Source organism: Rhinopithecus bieti, unplaced genomic scaffold, assembly GCF_001698545.2.
Source record: "Rhinopithecus bieti isolate Rb0 unplaced genomic scaffold, ASM169854v2 scaffold_2205, whole genome shotgun sequence".
NCBI classification, from domain to species: domain Eukaryota; kingdom Metazoa; phylum Chordata; class Mammalia; order Primates; family Cercopithecidae; genus Rhinopithecus; species Rhinopithecus bieti.
In genome coordinates, this window is record NW_016803673.1 from 3,290,249 (window position 1) to 3,315,493 (window position 25,245).

The window sequence follows — 25,245 nt, forward strand, 5'->3', positions numbered from 1 at the left end:
CCTGATCCGCCCGCCTCGGCCTCCCAAAGTGCTGGGATTACAGGCTTGAGCCACCATGCCCGGCCATATCTAATCTTTTTTAAAACTGCCTGTAGAGAAGGTTGGTTATTCTTTATTCCTTTCTCCTTGTAGGAGAATGTTTAGAATACATCGCACACTGGTTTGGAACCCTGCACGGAGGAACTTGCACATTCCTGTTCTTGTTTTTGGCTATTCCTGGAGAGTGTGCCTACCCTGGTACTGTCTCACAGAAATGTGCACCCTCAAAACCCCCGCTACTTCACCGTAGCCTCAAGTCTGGTCCTGTAAGTACAGGGTCCTCTTCGAAGATATAAAGAATCCACTTCTTCCTCTTTCCTGGCAAGCCTCTCTGTGCCTGAAAATAGCTCTAGCAGTAGGAGATGGAGAGAGCTAGGGAGATCTAAGCCTACCTTGCTGGAGTTTGTCTCTGAGTTGTAAAGCTCTATTTTTCCTTGTTTTTGTAGGAAAGAACAGCAGTGTTTCAGGAATTTTCACATTCCAGAAGAGGCGTCCTTCTTTGCACGGTACGTATTGTCCTGTCTTCCATGCGAAGGCTGATACATTTCTGTGATGGCTCTGCAATTTTTTGTCTCTTGACAGTTTGTCCTATGGTCAGTCCTGCAGAGCCCAGGAACACTAGGGGCCCCTTGGTGGGGCTGGCCTCTTTGCACTTCTTTCTTGTTACCTGACAGGGCCACAGATAGCCAGCCACCACCGTGCAGAAGACTTGGCAATTTGCTCACTAATAGTGGCAGCTGTTGGTCTGAAAATGTGTGAATCTTGGAGATTTCTATCCACCCAAAACTTGTAAATTACAGCTATCGGGAGTAATTATAGCTGAGAAAGTCTTTCCACAACAAAATGACTCTGCTTGCCTCTGCTCACCTTTTCTTAAAGGAAAATTGGTGCATTTGGGCCAATTTTATTTGCTGTTGTCTCTGACTACCATTTGCCCTGTGATTTCAGGGCCAGCTCCCTCAGCCTCAGGCTCTGCAGTCCTGGATAGCTGCCTCCTCCAGCACAACACTGACCTTTTAAACTCATGCCTCTTGTGCTCTTTCGAGATTAAAAACTCACACCTTCAGTGTTCTCTCCCCATCACCCGGGGATTCACTTTACTGTAGTTGTTGCTATCTCCGAAGATTAAAATGCCTTCTCTGTTCCATCTTGGATGATGTAACTTAATCCCCAGCTGGTTATTGGAGAAGTTCCTATATATACAGTAATGCAATTGTACTATAAATTTAGTCAATCCAGTGAACAAGTGCTGGGTAGAAACAAAGATACTAAGCTGTTTGAATGCCCATCTAGGCCACATTTGATGCAATTACTTTTTAAGGAACTTGTATTCCATATTCACTATTAAAGGCAATGGAGACTTTTCTGTCTAAGTGTTGAGTTTCTGTATGAGTGCAGCATGGTTTCTTGTGTGTGTATATATGTGTGCTCACCTGCAAGAAGGGGCTTGTTGGTAACCTGCTTATCACAGTGTCAGTTCTCATGTGTGCGAGGCAAACAGTGGCTCTGCTGACACTCATTCAGGCCTGAGAGCTGTAACCATGGAATGCTTGCCTCTTGAGGAGATCTGTGTCTGACCAAGTCCTTCCCTTTATGAGGCCCATCCACGAGTCAGATGCTCAAGCTTGTTCTAAAGCCAGCATAAAGCTGCATGGCCTACCTATAGTGAAGATAAATTCTAAATAATCTACTTAAAGAAATTTGTTGGGCCAGGTGCGGTGATTCACGTCTACAAGCCCACCACTTTGGGAGGCCGAGGTGGGAGGATCGCTTGAGCCCAGGAGTTCATGACCAGCCTGAGCAACAATATAGCAAGACCCCGTCTCTACAAAAAAAATTAAGGACCAAAAATTAGCCGGGCATGGTGGCACGTGCCTGTCGTTCCAGCTACTCAGGAGGCTGAGGCGGGAGGGTCACTTGAGCCTAGAAGGTCGAGGCTACAGTGAGCTGTGATTGCACCACTGCATTCCAGCCTGAGCAACAGAGTGAGACCTTGTCTCAAAAGAAAAAATTGTCAACAGTCCTTATTATATCTAACAATACTTTGGGGAACCTGACTCCCATTTGTCTCTTTTCACCCTACTCCCCCTTGTTCCCTACCCTTCAGCAAAACAGCCCCCTCTTTCAGTCCTCGAATGTATCATCTGGCTTTTTCTGGCCTTGGGGCCTTGGTTCATGCTGGTCCCTCTGCCTGGAACACTACCTGATTTTGACTAAACTATCCTTAGGTCTCCCCTTAAATTTTATGTCTTCAGAGAAATGAAACTCAGGACCCCCCTGTTCTTCCCCATGAGGCCGTCCCAGTGCACCCTTCATTTCTTCACCGTAGCGCTCATCCCGCCTGGTCTAGGTACCTTCCCAGCGAGTCGTAAGCATCATGAAGACAAGGACTGTGATTTGTTTGCATTTCTATCCCAGTGTCTAGCACAGAGTGGGCACGCAGTAGGTGCTTGGTTTTGTAGATGGAATTGGGGGCGATAGATGGGGCCCCGGAAACTCGATGTTGAGGGCTACCAGTGTGTGTGTTTTTCTAAAGACAGACATTAATAGACTTGCTCATTGGGAATGGGTTTTTCGTTCCTCTGGTGTTACCTGAGAAGTGAATGTTCTGGACTGTCAGAATAGAAAGCAGTAGGAACCTTTGGGGTGGAATTCAGGTTATGATAGGAACAGAATATTTTATCTTTGACCCATAACATGCTGGATTTATCCCTCGGAAATTGTTGAGTCTCCTAGTATGCAAACGCTTTATAGACATGGGTGAGCTATAAGCCTTAAAGAAAACTCCAGGTATCTGAAGTTCCGTTGTTTGTATTTTTAGTAGCTCTGCATGGAAGAAAAGATTATTCTTTCTGAAATAGTTAATACAATTCTTGGTGAGGTCAAAAGCATACGATCACTTTCCTTGTTCTGTCTATCTGATGATACCTGCAGGCACATGGTATCAGCTAGACAAAGAATGCCATTGTCTTGGCAAAGCACAGGACCTCCCAGCCCTCTGCGCCCTGCCAGTCCCGGGTGCCACATGTAAAGAAAACTCCCTCGCCCACAGCCTGATTTCTCTAAAGCCCTCAGTCTTTGTTCATTTTCTAGTCCAGGTCACTCAGCTTGCTGATCTTCTGGGAGCCCTCTTTGCTGTGTAGTGGAGATGACTGGAGAAGAGCTGGGTGGGGTTCGTTTCTCTCGGTTGCTGGGCCAGAACAGGAGCGCAGGTTTCCAGTCATGGGAAGTCCTTCGCTTCCTCTTGGTGTTCCTGCCCCTTCTGCCATGCTTGTTTGCTCTAGCTGACGCTTCTGGCATATGAGAGCTTCGGGGCGAGTGGGATGCACACGCTTTACTAGATCATGCCTGGGTCGGGGGAGATGCTGCCACTCTGCGTCCTTTTAAGCAGCCTGTTGCTTGCCAGGCTACCTGAACGCTCTCCAGGAGCCTCCTTGGTGTTAATGAGGAACGAGGGCCACTTCAGGATGAGACAGATGGAGAACTGGCTTCTTTTGGTAAAGAGGAATCGTGTTGTTAATCGTTATGTGGGGATTTTCCCCCCTTTATACTGTGCCTTTTGCCATTTTAATTTATCATCCCGAGATCCTTTTAACAAGGCCAGAATGAATGTCTTTATGAAAATTTGGAAATAGCGATGTGCCCACACAAAAGTTCACAATTATGCTATTTCCTTTACTGTTACAAAGCCCCCCACCCCATTTTCCTTCCTGCTAGGAACAGTTAAGGGTGCATGTGTGTGTTTTATTTCATTTTAATTATAAACATCTCAAAAGCGGGGACCTTTTTAATGTCATGCAGCTCTCAAGCCCTGATACGTGGCTTTGTGTACTGTGGCTGTTGAGTGAAGGTGAGACTATGGTAAGGTGGAGTCTAGGCAAAGCATAGTTGGGGGCAAAAGAAATCAGTTTGTGAAAGACGAGGAATCCTCACACATTGACAATGTAATTTTGGGTCTTCTGGAAAACTAGATCTAAGAAAAAGCCAAGGTAAGTAGGAAGTAAGGATGAGCAGAAACGAGGCGTTGGAAGTTCAAAGCCCACTTTCCCGAGTGGCGTTAAGCAACCAAAGGGATCAGATATCAGACACTGGATTATGTGCAAAGTGTTATTTCCTCCTGCTGATAGTGAAGAGCTCACCCTAAGCCAGAGGAAAGGAACCTGGTTTCTAATACCATCATTATGCTGATGAGTTGATAAACAGAAGTACCACTCACTGGCCAGAAAATGGAGTTTCCGAGCCACCTGATTTTCAGGCTGGTACTAGGTTTTCTGTTGGTCTCCTGGTGGCTCTCCTTGGTTGTCCCTGGATGGAGTGCAGTCACCTTTTTCCCAGAAAGAAGATACCTGCAGTCCCTGCTGGGTGCCGACTATCCCTCGGCGTCCTCCTTGGCTGTGCGGCGCATGCATTTCTTTTTCGGAAGATGCACCTAGATCACCTGTGCTGCTTTCCTCCACCTTCTCAGTATTTTTTTCCGCTTGAAGCATACTGTTCTGTCTGTGCAGTTCTTAATTTCCTCTCCTCCTGGGAAATTTCCACCGTGCCAGGAGGCTAGGAGACAAAGGAGATACGGCTGTGAGAGTCACAGAATGTCAGTTCTGTGCCCCGAATAAATGTAGACTTTCATGCTTTTCTCTGGGGTATGCTTTTTAGGTAAAGTGTATCTTTTTCATTTTATTTTGTTTGTGTTAGCAGAAAGATCATTTGGAGATTGTTTGCTGTTTACTCAGTTACGCTAACTCATGTTGCCAGTTTTTTGGCGGCTCCAGCCAAGATCTCTCGCCTCTGACAGCTTCTGCACTCTCTCCTTCCTCCTCTGATTACGCAGCCCAATCTGTCACCTGGACAACGGGGGCCTGGACCCTGCTGATGGCTTTCCACACACGGCAATAATGACTTTTGGCAGGCCGGGAAGGCGTCAGAGGCGAGTGTGCTGCGTCCCTTCTCAGAGAGACGGCAGGCCCCCTCTCCCTGTTAGTAAAAGCACTTTGTGAGGTTCTTGGGTAAATAAATGAGTCATTTTAATCCAACTGACAGGCTGGCACCTGAGCAAGCTGCCTTCCATCTGTACTCCTAGGTCTCATGGAGGCAGCCAATTGTCAGGCCCAGGGCCTTCAAGGCCTCACCGTTGAGTGTCTTTCAGAACTGACTTTAGCAATTCTTTTGCCCTAATTAGCTTAAAGGAATAAGATGAAGCTACATCTAAGTTCTAAGAGCAGACGGAACAGAATCCTCTGCCGAGTCTTGGTGGGTCATGATTTCCTGTTGATCTGATGTAGCTGGCTGACGGTGCTCCAGGGAAATGGAGCCTCTGCTGCTTCCCTGCGACCTCTCCCAGGGTGGGGCAGGGGCAGAGAATGAGATATGGTGGAGGAGGAGAGTACAGAGACATTGAAATCACTTCTCTGCCTAATTGCCATCATACCAGTTCTTACTTCACCAGGGTAAGTGAGATTTATAGAATCTCAAGAATACTGAGATTTGTAGGTCTCAAGATATTTGTCACATACATGGTCTCATTTGATCTTAGCAACAACCTCATGATGTACATAGCATGGTTCTCCCAGCCATTTTCTAGGTGGGGCAGCTGAGGCTCAGCTTGCCGAACTGACCCACGCGGATTGGACAGCCCCTAAGTGAGACTGGAGCAAGCAGTCCAGTTCTCTCTTCCTAGACCAGGACTTGCCTTTCTTTCTCCTTATTCACTGTGGTAGCCTAAAGAAACGACTGAGTTAAATCTGGGGGAGAGAAAACAAGGAGTATTGGGCAGTGGTTGGCTGTCAGTGAGGTTCCCCCAACACACGCATTAGTGGCAGACCAGAAGATTGTGTCTTAGCCTGTTGTCCAGAGCTAGGTCACCTAAGTAGGAAGTAGAACCTTGAAGACACAATGACAGTCTGCCGGCGTCCTTCATCACTCACTGTTGCAGTGTGTTTGGACTCACAGTGAGTTTCATAAACATCACACGTTGTTTTAGAATCTTTAGAGTCTTAGTGTTTGCTGGTTGAATTTACTAAGCCAATGAGCGTTAAATTTTTTACAAGTCATGTCTGTGAAGCTCAAGCAGCCCGTGCCTACATGTATCTCCCACTGCAGGGCACTTAAAGAAAAGAAATCAGTTCTTCACAAGAGCTTTGCAGATGTAAGAACTCATCAGTGTTTCTAAAAACATAAACTGTAGTTGGTGTAGAAAGGGGCTCCCGCTCCCCTTTAGATAGAAAACATCCTAAATTGTGTTCTCAAAGGCATCAGCTCTGCAACATCAGCCTTCAGCTTCCAGAGCCTGTGGGAGCTGTCTGAAAACGCTTTGTGGGCGGTTGACACACTTTTAGTACATTTAACTTCTGCTTACACACTTACAAATGCAGCCTAGCCAGCATTCAAAGGAAACCCACAAATCTGAGGTACGAGTGAAGGCAGACAAATCCTGAGGTACCCTCAGTGGTCCTTCTGGGGGAGTGATGGTGGGGTGGTGTCTCCCCCAAGTCCTGCCTCTGACCCTGGGGAAGCAGGAGTGTGTTTCTTTTTTTTTTTTTTTTTTTTTTTTTTTTTTTTGAGACGGAGTTTTGCTCTTGTTGCCCAGGGTGGAGTGCAATGGTGCGATATTGGCTCATTGCACCCTCCACCTCCTGGGTTCAAGCAATTCTCCTGCCTCTGCCTCTGCCTCTGCCTCTGAAGTAGCTAGGATTACAGGCATGCACCACCATGCCTGGCTAATTTTGTATTTTTTGTAGAGATGGAGTTTCACAATGTTGGTCACGCTGGTCTCGAACTCCTGACCTCAGGTGATTCACCTGCCTCAGCCTCCCAAAGTGCTGGTGCTGGGATTATAGATGTGAGCCACTGTGCCCACCGGGAGTGTGTTTCTTGTAGTACTTCACGTAGTATTGTTTTTCAAAAAAGCTATGTACAGGCCGGGCACGGTGGCTCACACCTGTAATCCCAGCACTATGGGAGGCTGAGGCGGGCGGATCACGAGGTTGGGAGATTGAGACCACTGCACTCCAGCCTGGGCAACAGAGCGAGACTCTGTCTCAAAAAAAAGAAAAAAAAGCTATGTACGTATGCATCCTTTGTGATACTTAACAGTGGTGAGGGGTGGGCTGTTTTTACAGAAGTATCCCAGAGCTGTGAAATGGAAGGAAGGAATGGTAGACTTAGAGAGTCATCAAGGTAACAGTACAGACAAGGGCCATCAATAAATGCTAAAAGCCTTGGGTGAAAGGTTTTAGGAAACAGGACCATGTTATTCGCATGGTCTCAAAGTGTCACTCCCGAGTTACTCATTACAAAGGAGAAAGTCACCTTCGCAACAGAGGGACCCATACAGGACAGACTGCCCCAGTGTGTTTCCCGACATGGAACCGTGGGAAGCACACACCACCCTGAGGTTGTTTCTGCCAGAAAGCCTAACCAGAACCTTACCATGAGGAAGCAGTTAGACAAATCCAGTTGTCTGATGTCCTCAGGAACATTTTGATGTTCTTAAAAAATGACAGACATCAAAAAACTAAGTAAGTCAATCAAAGGCAGGGGTATGGTTCCAAACAGAGGAAGTCTACAGGGACAGTGGAGTGCGTGATCTACCATCTGATCCTAGTTTAGGAAAGAAAAACAACTGTAAAAGGCATATTAAGGTGTGGTGGCTCATGCCTGTAATCCCAACGCTTTGGAAGGCTGGGATGGGAGTATCGCTTAAGCCCAGGAGTTTAAGACCAGCCTGAACAAAAAGAATCTAGATTAGCCGGGTGTGGTGGAACTTGCCGGTAGTTGTGCAGCTACTCAGGAGGTTGAGGCCAGAGCGTCACTTGAACCCAGGAGGTTGAGCCTGCAATGAGCAGTGGTTGTGCCACTGTACTCCAGCCTGGGCAGCAGAATGAGACCCCGTCTTTAAAAAAAAAAAAAAAAAGGAGACATCTTAGGTACAGTTGGAGAAATCTGAATATGGACTGTTGATTAGAAAATGCTATTCAGTGTTAAATTTCTGAGGTGTGATAATAGTGTTGTGGTTATGTAGATCAGTGTCCTTTTACTTAGGAGGTATGTGTTAAAGTATTTAGGGTTAAAATGTCATGATGTTTGCAACCTACTTTCAGATGGTTCAGAAAAATGTGCTTGCATATGTGTATGTGTGTGGGGGCATGAGTAGATAGATAGAACACAGATGGGCCAAAGACAGGCGGTGGCAGAATCTAGATGAAGGAGTTACATCTGTATCTCCTTAATCTAGGTTGTACTAGTCTTTTAACTTTTCTGTAGGTTTAAATTTTTCTAAATAAAAATTGTAGGGGAAATGATAAGAATTCATTGTTACAAGAAAGCCAAACACAGAAAAGTAAAAATCCCCCTAGATCCTTCCATCCAGAGATAACCACAGTTGGTGGTTTTGTGAGCTTCCATCAAGGTATTGGTTCTCCATCTGCCTATTTAATGTTTTTTGGGTGTTGTTACCCCTCCTTTATTTTTCTTTAACTTTTTTCTTGAGGAAACCAGATCGTTTGTCTTTTAGAATACCCTACGTTCAGGATTTGGCTAATTGTGTCCTCATGCTGTTCAACATGTTCCTCTTTCCCATACTTCCTGTAAACTAGTAGTTGGATCTAGAGACTTGATTAGATTTAGGTTCTAGGTTTCAGGTTTTATTTTGTTTGGTGAGAATATGGCACAAGTGATACTCTGTATTTCCTATAGTGACAGCTGTTTATCTTTTTAAATTATGCCAAGACACTTCCACGGTGTAAGTCAAAAGTATCAAGGTTCATTAAAGAAAGTGTAGCTTCCAACCAGGCTCGGTGGCTCGTGCCTGTAATCTCAGCACTTTGGGAGGCCGAGGCGGGTGGATCGCAAGGTCAGGAGATCGGGACCATCCTGGCTAACATGGTGAAACCCCGTCTCTACTAAAAATACAAAAAATTTGCCGGGTGTGATGGCGGGCGCCTGTAGTCTCAGCTTTTAGGGAGGCTGAGGCAGGAGAATGGCGTGAACCTGGGAGGCAGAGCTTGCAGTGAGCCGAGACCGCATCACTGCACTCCAGCCTGGGCGACACAGCGAGACTCCATCTCAAAAAAAAAAGAAAAAAGAAAAAGTGTAGCTTCCATCTTTATCTTGTCCTTCCTCTTTTCTTCCTCCCCTGGCGGTAAAGATTTTTTTGAGCTTTGGGGGTTCTTCCCAGCATTATTTCCTACTGAAATATGAGCAAATATGTTTGTATTTTCCCAACTTCTTACACAAGCATACTAGACACTCTCAAAATATATTCTAGAGTCTCCATATCCATATATAGAAATCTTTGTTTTTTTTTTTATAGCTGTATATACTCTGTTACATGAGATATTGCTGTATTTTATCGAACTTGTCTTCTGCGGGTCAACAGTTTTTTTCTAGATCTACAATCATATATGGTGCTGAAATGAATGGCCTCATGCCCATATCATTTTGTATTTTTGTCAGTGTATCTTTTTTTGGATGGACTTCTAGAAGTGATACTGCCCTGGGTCAAGAGCGAATGCACATGTAATTTTGCTAGATACTACCAAATTCCCTGCCATAGGGATTCCCACCAGCAGCATATGAGGGACAGAGGATCATTTTTGATGGTGGCATGTGGTATAATATAATATGGCCTTGAAAAAGCAAAGCAGACCTGGATTTGAGGATTATTTCCACTCCCCAGCTGTGTGTCCCCAAACAACTATTTAATCTCTCTTAACTTTGGTTTTCTCATCTGTCAGATGGGGGTAATAGTTGTTTTGAGGATTAGTCAAGGCAACGCAGGTAAAGATCTCAACGCAGTGTGTGGTGGATAGTAAGTGTCCAGTAAATGTTGACTGGGACACTCTCATTACGACTGTTATTCTTGAAGAATGAATCCTGAGTGCAAATGTTAGCTGAAGTCAGGGAAATGCCCACTTTCCAGTCTGCTGGAATGGTAAGAGCCTAGAGAGAGGAGAGAATTTTTGCTCTTTCCGTGGTGACTAGTTGAAAAGATCCATAAAATTAAAAAATAAATCTCCATTGCTTTCATAGTTTTTCATCTCTCTAGCTAAGTCTTTGAAGTGATCATGGGTTTGGCCTGTATTCTAATCTAGCCATCAGAAGAGACGGAGGACTGCTGGATCCTTGCTGCTCTCTGAGGCCAGAAAGCAAAATCCTCAGTAACTACTTTGCACTTCACTCCCACAGCAAATGCCTCGAGGGGAGATGTTCGAGAACACACCTCAAGGCCAGCTTGTTATTCGGCGTTGCTCATGGTTGTGGCCAGGGGATGATGATCCGTGAATGTGTTCATCATCAAGTGGTTTTTCACATAAAATGCGTGTTCAGAGTTCTTTACATTACGCAACTGGTCATTACTGTTTAAGTTCCTAGGCTAACCTGTCGATTCTTTTAGCAAAGGGTGTTGTGACGCCCTCATCAATGGATTCTGTAGAATTTGGCCGGAAATCAGAATTTTTAACCACAAGAGGACTGCAGTGGGTCCCCGAGTCCCCTGAAGTTGTATGCAGGACTCTGTGTGTGTGTGTGTGTATGTGTGTGTGTGTGTGTGTGTACTGGGCATACACGTGTATGCCCAAATGTGTGTGCACTGTGGGCGGGTGAACTCTCAGAGTTTGTGTTAAATTATCAGACATATCCAGGACCCCAGAAAGATTCAGAAACTCAGTGTTAAACCATATTCTTTTCTTTTTAAAGGATGTTGCAGCTCGGGGCTTAGATCTCCCTCAAGTCACGTGGATTGTTCAGGTAATTTTTTAGTAGTTAAGGTGTAAGCTTGAGGCAGGAATATATGATCATGAGTAGATGCATTGGCTTTAAGTAGAATAATTATTATTATCCTCTTGGGTGTTGCCCTGGTAACCAGGCAGCAAACCAGCCTTATCTGTACAATTCCCCTGACGTCTTTCCTTAACCCAGCCCACCTCACCACTGCAGCAAAACAGCCAGAATGTGCGTTCATGAGAGGGAGGTGGCAGGCTCTCCTGCTTCTAGACTAATTCATGTCGCAAACCAAAATTTCAACAATCTGAAAACAACAGGAATTACCTCGGCCCCTGGGAGGCCTCATTGTGTCCGGAAGGAAATGGCTCAGCTGTCCTGAGAGCCGTGTCCACGTACATTGACCTGCAGGGAGCAATTAAGTTCCTGACAGCATCTTACACATACCTCTAGCCTTAGATGCTTTGCCAGAGGGTACAGGTGCTAGCACTAGAGTCTGGTGGTTTTAGTTTTGTTTTTTCTTTTAGTTAGTCTACAGAATGGTATTTTTAAGCCCTTCTGTGTGGGGGCTGGGGGACACGTGCCCTGTTGACGTGAGTCATGGTTTATTCACATTTTAGTGGGATTGCATGCCTGTCACTGGCCAGGATGTCAGATCTGCTCCCTGCAGATGATCACTTTAGAACTGGAGGCATTGTGTCTTCTTTCCTGCTGGCCACAGAGTGAACTGAAGATAAGGCAATGATGGATAAGGCAATGACGATTTTAATGTACGGGAGGCCAGACATACAGAATTGATCATTTAGAGCTTATATTGTGAATATTGATTCATTTCATGTGCTTAGCCTCCCATACATTATATTCATCTTGGCCCTCATCTTTTTCATTTGTGTAGCATCAAAGTTGGAAAAAAAAGGAAGAATGAGTGGATGGTCAATTAGCTTTAATGATGACAAAGTTATTGCCAAAGAAAACATAAAATACTGTGCATTATCCATCATAATGAGTGCTAGAGTCTGCTCTTTTCTCTGAGTTGGCAGTGCTCTCCATGCAAGCAGAAGCATGTCCTACCTGCAGGGAACCTGCCCCTCACCTGCTCACATTCTGTAGAATGGCCTTCATTCTAAAGGACTGAATGGGGCTGCTGCAGGCTGGTGGGGACCAGCTCCTGGGGCCTGCTCCTGGTGGCCTGGCAGCAGAGGTAGACTCTGCCCACAGAGCAGGGAGCCCCTTCGTCCTTATGCCCTCCAGTCTCCTCTGGACACCTCACCCTATGGCCTTGTCTTCCAAGGAAGTAGGCCAAGGTCATGTGATCATCCTGGAGAAATGTACCCCCACCTGCCTACATTTTCACCTCATCCAGTCACCACAGTGAAAAGATGCAAATCAGAAAATGAAGAGACCTGTGGAGAAGTAAAATTAAAAAGGAGATACTGGGATGAGAAGACGTCTCGTTTATCGGAAACGTGGCCACGGTTCACATTTGCGTGTCAGAGCCTTGTTATCTCCAATGAAGCCAGGAGTTTCAGGGTTGAGTGACTTCTCCTTATGATTGTGTTAGGGTAACCATAGCACCAGGATTTAATTCTTGGGATACCTGGAGGCAGGTGAGGGGTATTGCACTTCCAATTAATGGCAGTCCCTTGATCTATGAATGCCTTCATTTTTGTTACCCTTTTTAGTACAACGCTCCATCTTCACCTGCAGAATACATCCACCGGATTGGAAGAACCGCCCGGATTGGCTGCCATGGGAGCAGCTTGCTCATTTTGGCTCCTTCGGAGGCAGAATATGTCAACTCGTTGGCTTCTCACAAAATCAAGTGAGTCAGAAACCTGAATGGGGTTTCGGCTGATCTCACCTAATTAACTTTCGGTCGCCTTTTACAGTGGATGGGCCTTGTAAGCTGATGAAGAGCCATTAACCCTTGTGATCCCTAAATGAGTCCCAGAATAGCCAGTGGCAAAAACTAAAACCCTTAATATCCTCAGCACATGACAGTTTTCATTGCATTGCCAGACTAAGTCATAGGATGATCTGTTGTACTTGGTTTTCTTTTAGAGAGCTGTGTTTTGTTTCTCCTGCTATAAAGATAAGTATGCAGCTTCTGAAAGGCCTTTTGTTCACAACTTTTATTTCTTGCAATTAATGGTTTGTATCTTCAAAGTTGATTTGTCTTTTAAAGAAATAATGCTTTTTACTTACCACACAATTTCCTTCCCCCAGGAAGATAAACCCAGGGGAAATGATTTTGAGGCTGTTGAAATCCATACTACACTCACAGCCAGGACGTTCAGCCGCCATCCTGTGTGTCACAGTTCAGCACCTCATACCCCTGCTTTAGTAAAGCCCTGGATTCCAGACCTGGCGTGCCATGAGCACACAGCTCAGCTCTGCTGTAAATGAGATAGTCTTATTTCCTTTTCCTTGCCCAGCCCTGTGTTTTATGTAAAACATCAAATAAAACTGCAACACCGTTTTCTCCCCTAAAGTACACTGCTAGAACAAAGCACTGCATTCTTCATTGGAATGGAAACATCCTAGCAGGCAGCCTGGAGGCCTGTTAGGGGTGCGGCCCACTCAGTTGCAGGAGCTGTGTGTGGCTGTCCCCACCATACCTGCCCCATCTCCCACCAGCAGAACTCCACCTCTCATGCTAGTAAGGCTTTTCAAAACTCTTTCAAGGTTGTTAGTGTGAACACTTATGGACTGAGGCTCATTCAGAAAATGTGTCGTGTGTCCTCCAGTATTGAGGGAGGAAGGAAACTACTCCTGGTTGTAATGTCAGGGGGGCCAAAATATAGTTTGGGTTTTCCTTTCTTCAATGTATTCCTTATCTTAACACAGTCTGTCAGTTGATGAAAGAGTAGTTTTTATTTGTTAAGGAAGATGTGCATATTATATCTTGTTGGTGAAAGAAATCTCATACAGATCAGTCACTTTTCACCCAGCACCGCTTCTCCGGCTGAGTTCTGAGCTCCCTCAGCTGGAGGCTGGCTGGCCTCTCTTTGCGGCCCTTTCAGCATCGAGGCTGACACCCACCAGGCGAGTGTACCAGGAACCCTGGGGAAGGTGAAATGCAAGCCCGCTGGCGCAGCTGGTTTCCTTTTCCTCCCTGACCCTGTTCTCACAGGCTGGGAGCCCGTCACAATGCTGCTGGTGGCTGCGTTTCTCTGTCATAGGAATTTGTGTACCTGCAGAAAGCATCTTCAGAATTTTGTGTTGTGGCCCCACAATAGAAAATGTAGTCACCACACCATAACAGCCTGTCAGTCGCTCCACACTTCTTTTCCTCTTCCTTCCATTCTAGAGCTGCAAATTCCATTCTCCCGTTCCTTGCTGGCTGCAGCTCTCTGGATGTTCCCCCACGCTCGTTCACTTTCACATGACCTCTTCCTAAGAAAAATGAGTGACAGCACTTACAGAGTCCAATGATAATTGTCTAATGCTAGAGTTAACAGCAGACGTGCCTCTCTCTGTTCTCTTTATTTGTCTCTAATAACACGTTCAAGTAGATTGCTATGAAGGGCTCACATATAAAGCTAAAATTGAGAAGGGAAAACAGTGATTAGCAGAGGCACGAAGTATTAGGGAGTCAGGTATATTTTAAAGACATAACAAATACCATCATCTGCTGTGATGATCTTGTCTGGAAAAAATAGTGTGACCGCATTTACATGACTCCCTTTTTAATCCCACGTTAGAAGGAAGACAACTCAGTGATAACGCCACCTCTTCCGAAAGGAGGAAGTGTAGGTCTTTTGGGGAGGGACTCTGCAGGGTGGTGGAAGAGCATTTGCGTGAGGAGGGAGGGTCCTTGCGTGAGCCTCACTTCACTGGTGTCTGCCCTGAAAACTCACCTGTGAGGGGCCTGGGCCTGGACTGCTGCCTGCCTCGTGGGCGTGCTATAATAAACTTAAACAGACATCAGAATCTGGGTTATTACGTTGCAATCATGCATTGCTCTTCCCAATTTCTGTTTGAGGAAAGGCTCTACATTGGCTATATCTATACATGAACTATTTCTTTGACTTAATGAAAAAAAAAAACCCTATTAACCAGTTGCAAAGTGTGCAGTGGGAAGAAGCAGACTTGAACATTTTTAGAACCCAAAAGGTCCACCCCTAAATATTTTTTGAGGAGGAGGAAGCATGTGCATGTTTCGTGCCTGAGAACATGAGAGCCAGGCAGAGGGGCGCTGGGAGGGCTGAGGCATCACAGGGCAGATTGGAGAAGGCAGGCCGAGGCTCTCGGCAGCAAGGGCCAGCACGACAAATGGCCACCCGCCTTCCTAGACCGAGCGCTGCGGTGCTCGCCCTGGCAGTTGAATGGAGCACACAGGGCAAGAGACAGGTTCCTGGGCCATTGCCACCTCTGTCTAGATGCTCAGAACTTTGCTTCTGCATTCTTTTGACTTCTCTGTATTTGTCAACTTCTTAACTTTTTTCTGCCTCCCCTTTAAATGTGTTTCTAATGAAAATCATCATTGGTTTATTAAAATGTAAATGCTTCATCAAAACGTGTGTTTCTTAGATCAGGCATAAGACAGTTCCCTGAATTTATGTATTTATCCATCTCGTTTCATACTAAGGTGGGGTGATTCAGATCTGTTGATGGACCCATAAATAATCATAGTAGATTTGCTTTGTTCCTCAGAAGCAGCAATTTCTTAGGAAGAGGAAGAAGTCCCTTTGAAACTGTAAATCACTCCAGTTCCCTCTCAGCTCCCGTGTGCTTGGGGTGTGTGGTCCCCCGACATCGCCATGTGGACACGCAGCATATGAGCCGCACTCCGGCTGGAATATCAGCACATGCATTTGAGAACACTGCCTTTCTGTGGCTATTTAGCTTTTTATATTCCTGACTGCAAGTGGCATGATTCTTTTTTCTTTCTGCTTCAAGATTTGACTCCAAGTTGTTGCGTTTCTTTTACTTTTGTGTTTTTCCTCTTTTTTTCTCAAGAAAAAAGTGATGAATAGAAGCAAATCAGATAGACCAAGAAAAAGATGGGACTGGGCTATGTTTTCACCTTTCTTCAGGGTTCCAGGCACAAATGAGAGGGGAGTTCAATAGCCATGCATTCCTGTCTCCTATGAAAAGTAGATTTCCCATGAAGTCAGGGCACTCTCCCTCCGACTCCTGCCCTTTCAGAGCATGCTCTGCCTCCTCTGGTTGACTCTTGCTGCTGTAAAAAGGCTTCACTCACCCATAGGGCTGTGAGTTGGCAGCAGAGAGAGGATGCTGAGGGGTGAGGACTGGGGGTGTGCAGGGAGATGACACATTTCAGGTAAATCGCTGTCAGAGACGTGACATTTTCATTCATAGCCTTGTCAGAGTAACCTTTGGGTGAAAGGGGGAGAATTGTCTTCTCCCACCTAAGAGGTTGCCATTCATGTTTTAATTTGCTGTTACATTTTCAAAAAAAAAAAGAACATACAACAAAATCATTTGTCTTTTTATGATCTGTTTCCCCCCTAGAACTCCTCCTTCTCTTTCTGTTTCTCTTTCTCCCTGGGAAGTATCTTATCAGCAGCTCACGTTTCCTCCTTCATCTCTGACACACAAGTCTCTCTCTGCTCCCTACATTCGAATGCTGTGGCCTTGCAGTCAATTGGATGAAGCGGAGGCTTTCCAGACTCCACCGCTAGGCAGGTCTGACTGATTTGTTCTGGCTCCTGGTGGTTTCTGTTCCTGAGTGAAACCCGAGTTCTTGTCTCAGTGCTTGGCACATGGCTCTGGGTTTATCAGAGATCCTTTGGTCTTCACCCCTCAGTAATTAAGAGACAAGGGTAGTGAAGCTCCTTCAGGGTAGAAGAAGAAAGGGCAGTGCTGCTGTGGACAGGGCTTTGTGCCCTCGTTACCCTCACAGGGGTGTTTACCCCACAGTGGAGGATGTTGGCCACCCTTCTCTTTCCTTTTTTTTTTTTTTTCCCTCTTCAGTATAAACTAAAGAGATCAAAATGCTTTCTATTTCATCATCAGCTGCTGAAGGCAAGGGAGTTGATCAGTTGAGTGGGCACACTTGTTTGTTATTCAAAATTTATTAAGAAATAATGGGCCGGGCGCTGTGGCTCAAGCCTGTAATCCCAGCACTTTGGGAGGCCGAGACGGGCGGATCACGAGGTCAGGAGATCGAGACCATCCTGGTTAACATGGCGAAACCCCGTCTCTACTAAAAAAATACAAAAAACTAGCCGGGCGAGGTGGCGGGCGCCTGTAGTCCCAGCTACTCGGGAGGCTGAGGCAGGAGAATGGCATAAACCCGGGAGGCAGAGCTTGCAGTGAGCTGAGATCCGGCCACAGACTCCAGGCCGGGCAACAGAGCGAGACTCCGTCTCAAAAAAAAAAAAAAAAAAAAAAAAAAGAATGACACAATCTCTATTAAGGAAATTCTAAATGTAGCCTCTTTTAAATTCATCAGGGAGGAAAGAAATTGTCAGGAATATCATCCTGTCCCTTTAATATCATAGAGGTCCCCTTCTCCATTCCTAAGGGTTTAGGAAAATATTTCTTTTCCTGGGAAGGTGTCACTTCTACTTCATGTCTAATTAGCTCAAGAATAGGCCAGTTTTGTGCATCAAGGTCTTGGATGTTTCTGAAAGAGCAAAAGGTTTACCTTGCTATGCCCTTCCTTTTACAGCGTTTCTGAGATTAAGATGGAAGATATTTTGTGTGTTCTGACGAGAGATGATTGTTTTAAAGGGAAACGATGGGGAGCCCAGGTGAGTTTTGTTATTTATTGTGCTTGCTGCCAACAGACATGACTCACTTGGTTTGGGGTAGTAGACGCTTTGCGTATAGGTTACTTCCTCTGTCAAGCAAAACATTTATTTTAAGAACCGTGGACGTTAGATTAGGCCAAATCTTGTTTTTTTTTTTTTGTTTTGTTTTTGTTTTGTTTTGTTTTTTCTCGTCTTTGCTTCTGGATGCGTTTGCCACTCTCATCTAGTGAGTGGGCTACGGTCCATTCTGGAAGCCTGCCAGACAGCAGCAGGCTCCCCAGAAAGGAGGTCCAGGCCAGAATGAGTCTGGAGGCAGCTCCACACGCTCAGCCCCAGTGGTCCCTGTCCAGATTCTCAGCAAGGACGGCTGCTTAGACCTGCCTATCCCAGACAGCGTGGAAGAAGTAGGTATCTCTGTGTCTCCTTTCAGACACACTTAGTTCATCCATTTTTTAATGTGTGTGTGCTATCCACAGAGGAAGAGTAAAGTTGAGATCATTAAGAAGAAAAATTTTTATTATCCATGCAGTTCCATATGGAGATTCTGAGCAGGTGCAGACAGCCCTGGACACCCTTTCCTGCTCCTTCTCTTAAGGCTGCACCTGACTAAACCATTATTCCCTCACCCAACCCCACACCCTTACTCAGTATTCCCGTGTGTGGGTGCAGTGTTGCTATATGTAATTTTGTGTGTGAGATATTAATCACTTGAATATTTTACATTTGTTTTTGTGTGCCTGAGGATGGACCGGAAAATCAGGGCCAGATAGATCAAGCTTAAGAGTTTCTATTATGCTTTAGCATGTGCCTGTATTTGGATCATTATTCTCCCTGAGCAGGGAGGGACCCTGTTTCACTGACCCTGACTTAAGTTCCCTTGTTTTAGAGAGCATCTAAGGAAATGTATGTAATACCAGGAGAGGAAATAGCCATAGCCTCTATTAGCAAAGTGTGTATTCCCAACCTAGCACAACCTAGCACTGTGCTACACTCTTTACATACATGGTCCCATTTAATCTAGCAATCTGAGAAGGTAGTGATGGCCCCAATTTACAGATGAGGAAACTGAGACTTAGAGAGGTGAAGGAATTTTCACAGGGGCACACCAATATGCTTTAGTCATTCTGGGATTTGAAGTCTTAACTTCAAAGCACATATATTTAACTGTATACATATATTTATTAGTATTAACTAAACCAAGATAATTGAACTGAATCATTTTTTGAATGAGGAAATGTTAGTCATTTTTAGAGGTGACAGTTGATCAACAGTTAGTACCACAGCAAAGATCCCTGTGAACAATAAAAGCTATTAAAGCCTCCATTGGTCATCAGGTTACTTGAAGCAAGTCAGTATTTCATAGAAGACTCATAAGCCTCTGGACCACCCTTTATTAATAGTTTGTTGTTAGGGGTGTTGACCTGTGGCCATACAGATCTTCATTGGTCTTGGCACACTTCTGTTCTTTTCGAACTATCATAAATTCTAGTTAAGGAGGTTTTTTGGGGTTTCTTTTTTTTTTTTTTTGACCGGTGGCGAGTCGTGTCGGCCGTGTCGGCCCATGCTGCCGAGGGTGGCAGGTGGGCAAGTCTCCACCTCGGGACTGGCAACCTTCCACCTCCCTGGTTCAAAGCGATTCTTCTGCTCAGCCTCCAAGTCCCCCCAAGGTTAGCTGGGAATACAGGGTGCCCGCGCCACCACCCACCTCTATGTTTTTTTTTTTTTTCTCTCTCTCTCTCTCTGGTTGAGACGGAGTTCTCGCCGCCTGTTGTTACCCAGGGCTGGGAGTGCAGTGGCGCGATCTCGGCTCACTGCAAGCTCCGCCTCCCGGGTTCATGCCATTCTCCCACCTCGGCCTCTGAGTAGCTAGGACTACAGTCGCCCACCACCACGCCCGGGGCTAATTTTTTGTATTTTTAGTAGAGACGGGGTTTCACTGTGTTAGCCAGGATGGTCTCGATCTCCTGACCTCGTGATCCGCCCGCCTTGGCCTCCCAAAGTGCTGGGATTACAGGCTTGAGCCACTGTGCCCGGCCATTTTTTTGTATTTTTAGTAGAGATAGGGTTTCACCATGTTGGTCAGGCCGGTCTCGAACTCCTGACCTCGTGATTCGCCCACCTCGGCCTCCCAAAGTACTGGGATTACAGGTGCAAGCCACCACCCCCGGCCTTTTGGTTTCTTTTTTAATGTTTCCCCAGATACTTAATTAATGGTTCCACAGCAGCTCTGTGGGATCAGCAGGGAGCAGATGGGGAGCTGATCGTGGGGGCAGTGTAGCAGAGTGGCTAAGAGCACGGCCTTAGGGTCACGTTCCTCATCTGTCACCAGCGTGTGACTATGGGCAAAGACTGGACCTTTCTAAGCCTCACTTTCTTTCGAAGAGGCAGTGTAGCAGAGTGGCTAAGAGCACAGCCTCAGGGTCACGTTCCACATCTGTCACCAGCGTGTGACTTTGGGCAAAGACTGGACCTTTTTTTTTGAGACGGAGTCTTGCTCTGTCCCCCAGGCTGGAGTACAGTGGCACGATCTTGGCTCACTGCAACCTCCGCCTCCCGGGTTCAAGCGATTCTCCTGCCTTAGCCTCCTGAGTAGCTGGGAATACAGGCACATGCCACCACACCCACCTAATTCTTGTATTTTTAGTAAAGATGAGATTTCACTATGTTGGCCAGATGGTCTCAATCTCTTGACCTTGTGATCCACCCACCTCGGTCTCCCAGAGTTCTGGGATTACAGGCGTGAGCCACCGCACCCGGCCAGGACTAGACCTTTCTAAGCCTCAGTTTCTTCACATGTAAAGTTGAGATAAAATAGTGTTCTTCTAAGGACATCAGAGGATTGTGTGGGAAATAGTCCTGGAATCCCAAGTATAAAGCATAGGACCAAAGGGCTTTTTTTTTCTGGAGATGGAGTCTCACTGTGCTGCCCAGGCTGGGGTGCAGTGGCGTGATCTCAGCTTATTGCAGCCTCTGCCTCCTGGATTCAAGCGATTCTCCTGCCTCAGCCTCCCAAGTAGCTGGATTACAGGCACACACCACCACGCCTGGCTAACTTTTGTATTTTTAGTAGAGATTGGGTTTCACAATGTTGGCCAGGCTGGCCTCAAACTCCTGACCTCCGGTGATCTGCCCATCTTGGCCTCCCAAAGTGCAGGGATTACAAGCGTGAGCCACCACACTGGGCCCAAAGGGCATTTTTTATTATTACTGTAACTGTCATGATTATTTGTAGTCATACAAGTTAGTAGCAGATGTGGAATTAAAGCCCAGACTCAGGGACATGAATCCCAGTGCCCTTTTTTGCTGTATCATAATAAGTGAAACATTAGCATCTGCCAGCTCTCCAGAAATAAGAGCAAGTAGTACGATTACAAAATGAGATTGTAAGTTTGATCAAACGTAGTCTCAGGTATACTCTTTCTGGGCCTGGCGCTGGTGTCAGTCTTTATCCCTGAGTGCAGATCATTTCTCTCCAGAGAGTTGATCATTGCCTGTCTGCACAACGCAGGGAAGCTGTAGAAGGGCAGGAAGCCTCTCCTGAAATACGCATCCCCAAAGAAGGAGCGGAGCAGCTGCACCTCCCTCCACTCTTTCAGCAACAAGCTACAGTCATTTCTTTGGTAACATCTGCCCTTCTCTGGCCTTGCAGCATAAATTCTTCTCCTTAAGCCTTTCCCCTGGCTTGAGGCCAACCTCAAAGACTTCCTGAGACTTGAGGAGCGGTTCTAACTTCATGAGTAAGAACCAGGTCCCAGAGTCAGACAGATAGGAGTTTGAGTTTGAATTCTTGCTTCCCAGCTGGTAGCTCTGCAATCTCAGGCAGATTATCTTCTCCCAGCCTCAGTTTTCCCATCTGTAAAACACACGATTGCTGTGAGGTTTAAATAAAACAAGGCGTAAAGTGCCCTGTAGAGTTCCAGACCTCATAGATTCTTAGGTCTAGAAACTCTGTCTCATGATCTCAGCCCCAGCTCCTTCCTTGATAGATAGTAGTGAATGCTTGGATATTTTTAAGGTTTGATGATTTTTTTAATTTTTATTTTTAGGAAAGCTGAGCAAGGTTGGGCTTTCATGATATAACTGATTAACTTAGAAAGCTGAATTAACCATCCTACGTTCTAGGTGTCATGTTGGTAAAGACCTGGCTTGCTGAGCCAAGTTTAACTTGAATTCAGAGGAAAAAGAAAAACTGAACTAAATTGTGTTACTAATTATCGCATAGATATACATAACCCGAGAGAGAATTTTACGTGTGATTCATGTCAGTAGTAAAAAGAATAAACTAGATGCTGGATACAACTTTTAATTCTGTTGTGCATAAGAAATACCGTGTGTCTTAATTGCTGTCCTCAATTTGAGCAGCTTTCTAGCATGTGAACTAATGCCAGGCATGTAAATGTGGGTTCCGTTGCTAGGCCTTTCATTCAGATAGCCAGACACCTCATTACAGGGCCCCTGTCCTTCACCCAGCGCGATTGAAGCCCATGGTAAATGTCCCTTTGGCACATACATTTTTGGGCTTCTGTGAACAGAAAGAAAGCGAGTGAAGCATCTGTAAAATGTATATTTCATATTTAGGTATATAAAATATATATAGCTATGTCTGGGTGTGTGAATGTTCACCTACCTACAAAGAGAATAAATTTGATCTTTCAACTTTACTGGGAAGCACTCAGAAGGTTCTAGGGACCATGGGGGTAAAACTCAGCTTGGCAATAAAGTGATTAAAACAAAACCCTTCCATTTAGCTTAAAAATACCTTGGAAGTTGGCAATATCAAGGTGCAGGCTTTCACAAAACCTCCTACCTTTGCTACTACTTTTGCACTAAAATAGTCCAACCTATTTATCTTAGACTCCCATCTGTTGCTTCTTGATAGGTGTGAAATCTTCATCATCAAAGTATACACACACCCAACCATATTTTCCTACAAGCGTTTTGTCCTGTGAAATATACCTGTAAACTTATCCTAACAAAGGAACCGTTGCTGGTGCTGCGAGATCTTAAAATAAGTTCAGAGCCCCCTGCCCATCCTTTCTGATGGCCTGTGTTTTCCAAGATCAGTAGGATATTAGAGACAAAGGTGCGTTGCCTGCGCGGATGGATGGTTGGAAATGTGTTTTCTGAACTACCCATGGTCCTCTAGTTGCAAGTTAGCTTCATTAACCAGGACTGACTCTGTGGCTTTGAGGGTGGGAGAGCCAGTCCTGCCAGGTATTCGTGTGCCCTGAGGGGTTTGACCCGCTCTCATTATAGGAGCATTTTCCCTGTCTGGGGCTGAGGTGGTGCTGCATAACTCTGCCCCACTCTGTCTTCAGTTTAAATTTAGATTGTCCTCCCCAGAAGACAACTGAAAAATACCTCATTCATTCTCAAGAGGGGCAATTTTAAAATAAGGTATTTCTGGAAGCGGGGGTTAGGGAGGAGTGAGCTATTTTTTCCTAAGAATTGTATATTGTTTTTTTCTGCCATTAACGTATTCTTATATTTTACTAAAACTGACCTTATCATTTGAAACCTGTGAACCTAGTTCTATCATGTTTTTTTTTCCCTACGTATTTCACTTGTATACACCCTCACGTTATATATATGTAATTTTTTTTTTTTTTTTTTGGTTGGGAAGAAAAGATGCCTCATTTTGAAACCTAAAGGGGGGAATAAGAAAAACCCTTTGTAATATATTGCCATATTATCACTAAATCCCCTGACAGTTGTGACACAGAAGCAAGTCACCTGTCACTTAAGCTTGAGGTCTCTTTAATTTTCTCCTGGAATTCGCACCAGGCTGTCTTTAATTTGAGGCCTTTATTGGAATTCTGAAACCTCTCTGCCTCCCTGGCTCTCAGATCTATTCTGAGAGCTGTTACAGAATGTATACAATAACCAACAGAGGGATTCGGAGAGGGCTGGAGCTCTGTTTATTTAACACTCTAGAGGGATTTTTGTGCTTATTCGGTCCTGGCTGCCCGGCTTTCAATATCGCTTTGACAACCATTCTGCCCTTCTCATTAATTTTAAACAGTTAAAACACAAGAAAAAGAGGAAAAAGTTTTCATTATTAAAGTGCTTTACTTTTTAATAACAGAGGATTCTGTCCGCCAGGGGAAAGGGCATCCTCGCTAATTTCACATTCATATTAAAAAAAAAAGCACACAGGGAAGGTGACAGTTGTGCTGCTGAGGTGGCTTAACGAAAGGAGGGCAGCAAAAAAAAGTTTGCATTTCACATCAGTTAAGAGGGTTTAAAAAAAAAAATCCTTGTTAATGACAATAGCAAATGTCCACTTTGGTAACACGGCTCCTGAGCGACTCTTCTCCTGACATTTTAGCGGATAGAACCCTTAGGGGGACCTTGTATTGTACTGTGACATCAGCGAGACTGTCATCAACCAAACAGGTAGCAGGAATGATTTGACTCAACTAAAAACATTTTCACGTTGTTAAGTCTCTTAATATAGAGATGAACGTTGATCCGGAGAATGAGGCTTTTTCTTTCCTCCCCTTTGTTCTTCCTCTGTCAGCCTTAAAGGTGAAAGGGAGGCTCGGGGATTCTTGGTGAGGCCAGATGCAAACGCTCATACACCGTCCTCTACAAGGTTAAGCAGCACGACCTGGTCTCACTCTGGATTTTCCCCAGGGGCTCACACTGGGGTGGCCGGTGGAAGTAGAGGCACCAGCACCACTCAAGTGATCAGTGTCACTTGGCAGGTTGGCCTCATTGGGTGGAAGAATCTGTGTTCTCTTGATTTCACGTTCAGTAGAAAGCACTCATATTTGTTTTAAGCTATTGGAGACAAAAGCCACTGGTTTTTAGAGGGGATATTTAAAAAGGAAATTTTTTTCTCTGGTACTGCTAAAGGATGAAAAGAAAATAATCATCTATTTTATTATCATTTTCCATCTGTAGGCTCTTTGCATGCACACAGATGCTACCTCTTACACAGGGACAATTTGCTGCAGAGATCCAGGCAGTTTTTGAATGTCGTGTCCTGGAACAGCCCTCTCACTCCTTAATAGGTTCCTGGGAACTCAGCACAGTGGCCATGGGCTGGAGGAATAAATCTGAAACACTAGAAGTCTGAACCGCTCTAGGCACTGAGGAAGCCTGCTCTGAAATTCAAGCATAGGGGTAACTTTTTAAGGCAGAATTTTAGGCAGGTCACTGTGGAGTGCTCATGAAGAGAAACTGTCAGTGTTCCACTGGTGTGTATAAGGGAAAGGTGAAGATCCCTAGGAGATCCAAGACCCATTTGAAAACAGCTCATGTTCAGTGATGTTTTAAATGTCTGAATTGGACTTGGAAAATTCCAAAGTGTCTCCAGTGGTCTTTGATTTTGAACAGGCATGGTAAGAGGTCAGGAAGAAAAGTGAGTAAATAAGTAAACAGACCTGATCTTCTCATAAAGCCATCCTCGTCTTTACTTGACTTTAACATCTCTATAGCTCCCTTTTTTTCCCTAGTAATATTGAAAGGATTACACTTGTTGGCCCCTAGGTGGTTACTGTGTGATTTTACTGTTATTAAATCTATTATAAACTGCTTCATTATTCCTGACTTTGACTCTATCTCTCCTTTAATCCTTCCGTCGCCCTCTCAGAAATCCCATGCTGTTGGCCCCCAGGAAATCCGAGAGCGAGCCACAGTCTTGCAGACGGTATTTGAAGATTACGTGCACTCCAGTGAGAGGAGGGTCTCCTGGGCAAAGAAAGGTCGGTCTATTTCCTAGGTGCTTGTGCAGTGGATAGCCCAGCAGAGTGCTCTCCCCCAC

At 45.2% G+C, this 25,245-nt stretch overlaps 1 protein-coding gene across 1 annotated transcript in view; it reads left to right on the forward strand.

Annotated features, from left to right (window-relative positions):
* DDX31 (DEAD-box helicase 31) overlaps positions 1–25,245 on the forward strand; it is an 83,031-nt gene that overhangs the window by 31,088 nt on the left and 26,698 nt on the right. Inside the window, exons 14-18 of the mRNA XM_017849534.1 lie at positions 486–545; positions 10,732–10,782; positions 12,438–12,577; positions 17,396–17,477; positions 25,075–25,186. Of these exons, the coding sequence (XP_017705023.1) occupies positions 486–545; positions 10,732–10,782; positions 12,438–12,577; positions 17,396–17,477; positions 25,075–25,186 (445 nt within the window). The remainder of the gene's footprint in view (positions 1–485; positions 546–10,731; positions 10,783–12,437; positions 12,578–17,395; positions 17,478–25,074; positions 25,187–25,245) is intronic.